General features: G+C 48.8%; 1 protein-coding gene across 1 annotated transcript; it reads left to right on the top strand.

The window, feature by feature from the left end:
- Positions 1–5,492: 5,492 nt before the first annotated feature.
- On the top strand, positions 5,493–6,897 carry Mt3 (metallothionein 3). Its single transcript, NM_053968.3, has 3 exons — positions 5,493–5,586; positions 5,775–5,840; positions 6,682–6,897. The coding sequence occupies exons 1-3, from the start codon at positions 5,556–5,558 to the stop codon at positions 6,783–6,785; spliced, it is 201 nt and encodes a 66-aa protein (NP_446420.1). The 5' UTR covers positions 5,493–5,555; the 3' UTR covers positions 6,786–6,897.
- Positions 6,898–9,127: the final 2,230 nt, after the last annotated feature.

Here is a 9,127-nt window from a genome sequence, read left to right as displayed (position 1 = left end):
TCTTCCATCCACGGCCTAGCCTTGAAGGGTCCTGTAAAGTACTGGCTCCCAAATCACGCTCCGTTCTCGCAGAGACTCCATATCCACGGAACTTGGATACAGATATGGGGTGGCCTTAGTTCTGTGGCTGAGACCACTGTTGATACAAAAATACATCACTTACCTAAAGGGGGCACAAGTTTATTCTGGAGCCAAATATAAGCGACCATAGCCCAGGAACACAGATTTAGGTCACCCCAGATTCTATGTTCTAACTTGGAAGCTCTTTCCTGAAGTTTTTATAGAACAAAGAAAGTCCTAAGTGACCCTTTTCAAAGACATTGGTGAAATCGGAGACAGGCAAAGTGGGAAAGCCCCTATTCTAGGCCTCAGATGCTCCCTGGTGACATTGCACTTCTGAGCCGGTCTACTAAGTTAAAACATTAAGTAAAAAAGGTGTATCGTGCATTCCAAATAGTTTACCTAATGGTCACCAAGGTGTTAAATCAGGGACATAAGAGGACAATAACCGTTCTTTTCATTTGCTTGCTTGGTTGGTTTTTTATTTATTTATTTATTTATATTTTATGTGCATTGCTGTTTTGCCTGCCCGTATGTCTGTGTGAGGGTGTTGTATTCAGGAATTGGAGTTACAAACAGTTGTGAGCTGCCATGTGGGTGCTGGGAATTGAACCCAGGTCCTCTGGAAGGAGAGCCAGTGCTCTTAGTCTCTGAGCCATCTCTCCAGCCCTGACAGTAACCGTTCTTTTTTTTTTTTTTAACTTTTTTTTTCTTTTTTTTTTTTTTTCGGAGCTGGGGACCGAACCCAGGGCCTTGCGCTTGCTAGGCAAGAGCTCTACCACTGAGCTAAATCCCCAACCCCGACAGTAACCGTTCTTAAGAGGGCTCACTGGCAGCTACCACATGCAGCCTTCCTATGGCCTTTAGATCCAGCCAAGGTAGGAAGGACACAGTCAGAGCAAAGCACTGACTCCGAGATGATTGGATCTATGTACCTGAGACTTCAGACCCGTGGAGACCACGCTTCCCTGCCCACTGTCCTTTGAGAAACTCCTGACTTTAGTTATGATCACTTAGCAGCTGACCTAGTATCATAAAGAAGTTTATTTTTAAAAGAAACTCTGTGTCAGTGCCTTTGAGGAGACACTGAGTCATTTGGCAGGAGCGGGGGAGTAACCATGGAGACAAATACAGAGAAAGAAACAAAGTTCTAACTACCAGCTGTGGCTTCCCCTTGGCCTTGTTCTGGCTTCTCCAGCCTCTGTGTGTTAAAATGGAGGGGCTAGGGCAGCATGAGAGGGGCCGTCAAGATGAGTTTGCACCAAGCTGAATTTCTTTAATGCAACCTGAGATATTGGTCCAGAAATCAACAAGTGATTCAGGGTTAATTTATACCATTGTATCATTTGCAGACGTTAGAACCAGATTTGGAGTCAAGTATCAAATTCTAGCCTTACTTCCCTCTTGTCCAAATCATATATTTTTGGCCAAGACTGTCTCGGATTTTTGATCGGCTAAAATAAGAGGTACCTAGGACATGAGTTTTCAGGAGTCAGAGTTTGCCCTAACCCTAGGTGAATAACAGGACAGGCAAGGAGGCAGGGAGGAGCACTCTGGTAACTCAAGGGTAAAACCCATATACATCAATAATCTGGTGACAGACTAGGCATGGCAGTGCACGCCTTTGATCACAGCACTCGCAGAGGTGGGAAGATCTCAAAGTTCAGTGCCAGCCTGGTTTACAGAGTGAGTTCCAGGACAGCCAGGGATACACAAGGAAACCCTATTTCAGAACACAAAAACCTAAAAACTAAAAACATGAAATTATCATCACCATCACCACCACCATCATCATCATTTGGTGACAGATGGGAAGTCAGTGGCCAAAATGGTTAGAATTCAGGCATTCTGGACCTAGTTATTACAGCTCACAACTGGCCTAGGCTTCGAACCTGGCTCCCTGAAAGATAAATAAGAGCTGGGTCCTTAGCACAGCAGAAAGAACCCTGGGTTAAGCTAGGGGAGGCCTGGAGTAAAGAGCTTGCTACATAGGGCTGGAGTTCTGACGTCCTTCGCTCCGGGAACCCCATGGGCTGAAAGACTGGAAAAATGGAATTCAGAATGCATCAATGCGAATCTATCAGGGCAGGCTGAGGAGCACTGGGCTCAGACACAAGTCCTGAATCTGCCTCTGGGACAAGTCACTTAATTTCTCCCAGCCTCAGTTTCTTCAGTTACCAAAACACCGTGGTTGAAAGTTCTCACAGAACTATGTAGCATGCTTAGCTCCACGTGGCATTCCTACAACAGGGTACCTGGCATACAGTGAGCTCCCCTCAACAAAGACATTATTTGTGGAAGCCATTAACCATCATCTGGTGAACCCATGTGAAAACAAACCAGGGTGAGGGTTCCCAAGTCCACAAAAGTACCTATTAGTACTCCTCACGCCAGCATCAGCTGCCCGTGGACAACTGTTTGCCAGCACTCGTTTTACTTACACTCCGGATCACCCTGAGAAAAGACTTCATTTGCAGATGATAGGCAGATGTGCAAGCATTTGCAGATGATAGGCAGATGTGCAAGCATTTGCAGATGATAGGCAGAGGTGCAAGCGCTCTTTTGTATGGATGTCATTTACCAAGGTTCTTGAAACCCTGGCCAATGGCTCCGTCCCAGGACAGTAAACTGGGAAACTCTGAGAAGAAAGAAGTTTTAATCCAACTCAGGATCAACTTCAACCAGGGTGTGGGACTCGCCGGGCTCCTAGTACTTTTGTGAGATCATCAGGGGATTTTCCATCTCTTGGTAAGTGTGAGCCCGACTGTTCTCCCACCACCACCCCACCCTACCTGTTTCTGCTTGTTGAGCCTAATCTACCTGAAAAGGTAACTTCCCATAAACTCCTTTATCCCAGATCGCTGGGAGGGCTTGGAGTGAAGCCTGCCGTGGATGACCCAGAGACACACAAACCCATGCCTACAGACCCCTATTCTAGAAGCACAGAGCTTAGTCTGACCATGATGCAGGGGTCATGTAAGACATACTTGTTTATAACTGGTCAGAGCCAGTGTGACCGGAGTGCTTTTCTCAGTGTGCCACCCCACTCAAAGTCCCCAGGAATCTAAAAGTCGTGACAAATATTATTACCACTTTCCCTTGAGCAGCAACACTACCAATATGTCTGGGGAGTTGTAGAAGTCACAGGACAATCGAATCCAATCAGCGAGGTTTCTTCCGTCCCTTTACTTAATAACTAAGTGTGTTCTGGACGGGTCTGGTAAAGACTCAGGCATAGGTACTTTGACATGGTCCGTGGACAGAAACAAAGTTGGCTACTGTTACTGGCTCAGGCTGGGGTTACAGAAGGCACAGAGTAAACAATGTATTTGTTAGATGGTGGCAAATGCTAGGAAGAACGGAAAGGCAGAGGGAGACAGGGAGTTAGTACTGGGGATTGAGATCTGTGTTTGAATCTTAGGTGGGCTGGGGGTGTAGCTCAGTGGTTCAGGGCTCACTCGGTTTGAGGCGTTGGGTTTAGTTCCCATGGTAAAACAAGACTGGAAGCACGAAATTTAAAAGAAGCTGCTCGGGGTTGGGGAGCTGGTTCAGTTGGCAAAATGCTTTCCATGCAAGCATAAGGACCTACATTCAATTCCAAGCACCGACATTAAAAGGCCAAAGGTGACCGTATGCTTCTGTCATCTCAACCTTGAGATGGACAAGGAGACAGAAGAACACCTGAGCTTGTTGGTCAGTAATCAACCAAGCTGTAAATGCCTTGGGGGTCCAAGGCCTAAAGGAAAGAAGTGTGAGGCCAAATGGAAACAAACTCAAAGCCAGTGCTAGAATTGCTGGGCCCCAGGTTTGAACCGCTAGAACTAACTCCAGCTTCAAGCTCAGTAGCACAGGAGGGAGACACTGTCTCTTCTCTAGGTCCTTCTAATCCTCTCCCCCCTTTTTTATTTTCTTCCTTCTTTTATTTATTTATTTATTTTTTTTGGTTCTTTTTTTCGGAGCTGGGGACTGAACCCAGGGCCTTGCGCTTCCTAGGCAAGCACTCTACCACTGAGCTAAATCCCCAACCCTCTTCCTTCCTTTCTAACTCCAGTAAAATTTAACCTCAGGGACCTCAGGTCCTACAAAGAAAGACCCTAGACGGCTGGGGAAAGAGCTGGGCTGGTAAGTCCACTTGCTGTACAAGCATGAGCACCTGAGTTCAGATGTTCAGAACTCACATAAAAGTCAGAGATGAGGGGTTGGGGATTTAGCTCAGTGGTAGAGCACTTGCCTAGCAAGTGCAAGGCCCTGGGTTCAGTCCCCAGCTCCGAAAAAAAGAAAAAAAAAAAGTCAGACATGATGCACATGCTTAGTACCCCAGCACTGGGGGGGAGGTCGAGACAGGGAACCCCCAGCCTGCCAGCCTAGCTTCCAGTTTGGTGAGAGATTCCATCTCAAGGCAGTGAGGCAAAGAGTGATAGAGGACACCAAAGTCCTCCTCTAGTCTGGGTGAGCGTGTGCACAGGCACACACCCCAACACGCACCCTTCCTTGGCCAAGCCATATTGAAGGCCACTTGTCCAGCTCAGGTTTGGAATAGAAGCTCAGTTCTGTCTGATGGACAATTATAGCAGGGCTGGGTATCTCACCACTGCATCCCACCACACCCCAACACCCCAGCCCACCCCTGACAGCCTCAGCCTGAGGCCAAATAGGGGGTTGCACCGTCATTATTCCAGTACTCAAGAGATTGAAGTGAGAGAATCCTGAGTTTGAGGTAGCCAGCCTGGGCTACGAGAGGATTAAGAGTTTGAGATAACTCAATCTCAAAAATAAATGAGATAAACATAAAAATAAACCCAGGATTGGCGATGTGCACCGTCCTTGGTTTGCTCGAATTTGTTCTGCAAGACCCTGTCTCAGTAACAGAAGCAACCTTCTCAAACTACCTCGAGAGAGAATGGGGGTTGTCTCTGCAAAATTAGTCTGGGCTAAGGAGGTACCTGTTCAGGGTCTCATAGGAGGGCTTTATATTTTGCCAGGAAAGGCCATGTGTCTTCCCACCAAGCTGCAAGTCACCCCTCAGGTCACCCCTGTCTTCAGGGATCTTGGGAGCACCTTTGCTGCTGCTGCTGCCGAGATGGTTAGCAGAAGGCTCACTGTTCAGCATCCTGTTTGGACCAAACTGATCAAGACTTCTGGGATAACCGGGAGAATTGTGGGAAAGAGCAATACTAATTCCTCTCTCTCAACTTGCAAAGACGGTATGAGCAGGCACCTTCAAGAAGCGGGCTGCAGTGGCAGGGAGTGGACAGCGGGCAGAATAAGCTACTTCGGTCCTACGGTCTTACACTCAGCGGGGACTCGGGACAGCTGCCGCAGTGCACACGCACAGAGAGCAGGCGCTGTGCGTGCGCAGGGGCGGGAGCCAAGTCGCTGCTTGCGCGCCCCCGCCTGGGGCTATAAAAGCCTTGCCACCTGCTGCCCTAGCTACGCAGCGCATCCGCTTGCCTGGAGGAACTAAGCTACAGTCTCTCGCGGCTGCTGGCCTGGATATGGACCCTGAGACCTGCCCCTGTCCTACTGGTGAGCCCCTTCCCCCTCCTGCAGCACTTTGCCCTTTACTGGCAAACCCACTCCTCTGTCTTCATTCAAGGACGTTTGGGGGCGGAGTCCACCCCACCCCCCATCTTTAACCCCGTGATGGTGATAATCTTCATTTAGGTATGGGGACGCCAGGTTTCCCTAGTATAATTCTTCCTGTGCCCTCTTAGGTGGTTCCTGCACCTGCTCGGACAAATGCAAATGCAAGGGCTGCAAATGCACGAACTGCAAGAAGAGTAAGTGCACCCCCAACCCCACCCCACTCCCAGCCCCCTCCATAACCTCCAGCCGCACCCACCCCACCCTCACCAGACACTATGTAGCAAAGCTTCCTGCTGCAGACCTTCAGATACCGAGGCTATTGCAGCCGGTGTTAATTAACACAGTGTAAGGGGAGATATTTTGATGAATTTCCAGAAGCTATTAAAGGTAGCTGATTTGAGAGCTAAGCCCCTGCTCAAGCCCCGCTCTTTTTCCAGTGCCTGGGGATCCCCAAGCAAGAATCGGGGGCGGGGGGGGTGTCAGCTTTAAAGTTGTAGTGCCTTGGTCCTTCTCAGGCCTTGTGGGTCTCCTCAATTAGCTCTTTCCAGAACTCAACAATATAATATCCTTGGGGTGAGGTGTAGAGGTGAGACCAATGCTGTCTTCTCTTGAGTGTGGCTATGCATAGATCCTACGAATTTGCTGGCTTCAACATTATCCCTGCCCTTCCCCTGCTGCAACTCCCCTCTCAAATACCTTTCACATTGGTCTGCCTTCTCCTTGAGACCTAATTCTCCCTCTGGCCCAGGCCTGAGCCCAGCATTCCCAAGGGATTCCCTAGCACCCACCCAAGAAGCTGTGGGCTAGTTACCAGGGCGACTCTCTACTGAGACCCAGCAGCCACTGCAGTACCATAGACGCTGAGTCAGACCTGATGTGGCAGTATGAAGGGAGAGCCACCTGTCCTGGGCAAAGCCTGATGACTCTCCATCCACCCCCCCCCCAATACTGCTTTTCCCTCTCCTTTGATGGAGACAGATGCTGGCACCAGACTGGGCACACATCCACCCACCCACCTACCCATTTTATCTCCAGGCTGCTGCTCCTGTTGCCCTGCAGGATGTGAGAAGTGTGCCAAGGACTGTGTTTGCAAAGGCGAAGAGGGGGCCAAGGCCGAGAAATGCAGCTGCTGCCAGTGAGGACTCCCACACAGCCTATGTGAATAGTGCTGCGTGTCCCTGGTGGGGCGTGGCTGTTGCCCCCCTCCCTGGCTTCCTGCTCCGGGGGTGTGAATAAATCCCATGCACAGCATGAACCCAAGACTGGTCTCTTTTTCCAGTGGGAAGGATGTGGGAGGGTCGGGGAGGCCACTCCATGGAACCTATCCAGCTAAAAGTAGAAGCCTAAGATTTAGGCTTCTATCTGTTTAGGACTGGAACAGAGCTGTGGGGACAGTACAAATGTGCACGTGCCCATACACACACTCATACACATATGCACATGCCCACACATACGCTCATATATACGTGCACGCATGCGCACACACAGATACCATCATGAGACACTCCATTCTTCTTTGAAGTCCACCTAAGCTCAGAGCGGGAAGATAGCAGGCCAGGCCTGCAGAAGTTTATCTGTCCAACCTAGAAACCCCACTCTATCATCTGTACAGAGGGGCTACAGGGAATTAAAATCAGACTCTGGCACCAAACACTTGTGATCTCTGGAATGTTCTAGTTGTTCCTACAAAACTGCCAGCTTTCATATGGTAGAGGAGAAGCCAGGATGCCCACCCCCTGGGCTTCATCTCGGCAGAACTGTCTCCAAGGTCACCAGCTTGTCTCCCCAGCTCAAACTGCTCAGCCTGTTTCAAACTCCATTCAGTCTGGCCATTTGTCTACAGCTCCCCTCCCTGCTTCCCAAGGAAAAGAACTGTAATAGGAGCTTGCACCCTTAGTCAGTCCTTAATAAAGAGAACTCTCGGCTCCTCCTCGGAGCTGCCAGAAACAGGAGAAAGACTGTGGGAAGCCTGGAGCTAGCCTGTAAGGGGACACAGGGCTGTGAACACGGCGGCGGCCGGACATTCCATTCGAAAGCTCACCACAACCATTGTTTCATACTCTTAATAGGCTGAGTTTTAAGAACAAGGAGGTCAGCTCTGAAAAGGAGCTGTAAGAGGCTCTCTCAAGTACTGGGAAGCAATCCTGGCTCCAGACACAGAAAGCCCCAGAACAGACCCTGGGGCTGAGGAGGTGGCTCAGGGGGTAAAGTGGAGAGAGAGAAGCCACTCCTGAAAGTCATCCTCTAACTTCAACACAACCACCATGGCACATGCACACACACACACACACACACACACACACACACACACAATTTAATGTTTGAGACACAGTCTTACCGCATAGTCCAGGCCGGCCTTGAACTTTTTTTTTTTAAGATTTATTTATTTATTATATATGAGTATACTGTAGCTGTCTTCAGACACACCAGAAGAGGACATCAGATCTCATTACAGATGGTTGTGAGCCACCATGTGGTTGCTGGGAATTGAACTCAGGACCTCTGGAAGAGCAGTCAGTGCTCTTAACCGCTGAGCCATCTCTCCAGCCCCTGGCTTTGAACTTAACCTCCTGCTTCAGCCTCTAAATGCAGGTCTATGTCATCATACTTGGTGACCTTTTATTTTAAAATGTAGTTATACCCCAAAGTAAAAAAAAAAATGCTCTCCCAAATCTTTCTAGCTTTTGTCTCTGTGTGTTTATATAAGTTGAGGGTTTTTTTTTCTTTTCTTTTTTGTGATACACAAAAGGAGACCAATTATTTTAATAACCATGCCCTAACTAGTGAGTGTCTCTTTCCCCACTGATTTTTCTTGGACTTCTGACTATGCAGGGGTCTGGTTTTGTTTGAATTTATTTCTCTCTCTCTCTCTCTCTCTCTCTCTCTCTCTCTCTCTCTGTGTGTGTGTGTGTGTGTGTGTGTGTGTGTGTGTGTGTGTGTGCCTGTGTTTGAGTGTGTGTATATGCATGTGGAGGCCAGATGTGTCATCCCCCTTGGTTTTTTGAAATGGGGTCTCTCACTAGAACTTAAGGCTCTCCAGTTCAACCAGGCTGTCTGAGCAGCCAACTCCAGGGATCTGTCCATCCATCTCCTCAGTGCTGGGATTACAAGCACACATCCCCACACCAGCTTTCTCTGTGAGTGCTGGGGATTGGCAGATAGACACTGACCTTGTGATGTGTCCTTTGAAGTACGTTATCCTGCTGGACCTTACCACTTTAGCGAACTATGTGAATGCCGTATCCATTCTACAACGGGCAGCCGAACCCAGCTCATGTGAGTGGGGGTCACACACTAGAATGTATCAGAACTGGGGTGAGAATCAAGCCTGAAGTCCAGTGCCCCATGCTTAACCCTGCATTGTTTTCCGACTTTCTGGATGGTCTTGTGTTACAAACAAACCAACCAGAACCACTAATAACTTCATGTCCCACAAAGGCACTGCTACAGAACAAACTTGGCACAGTGCCACAGGCTTGTG

Source organism: Rattus norvegicus, chromosome 19 (genome assembly GCF_036323735.1).
Source record: "Rattus norvegicus strain BN/NHsdMcwi chromosome 19, GRCr8, whole genome shotgun sequence".
NCBI lineage: Eukaryota > Metazoa > Chordata > Mammalia > Rodentia > Muridae > Rattus > Rattus norvegicus.
Note: the sequence above shows the minus strand (reverse complement) of the source record. Positions and strands in the feature narration are given on the sequence as shown.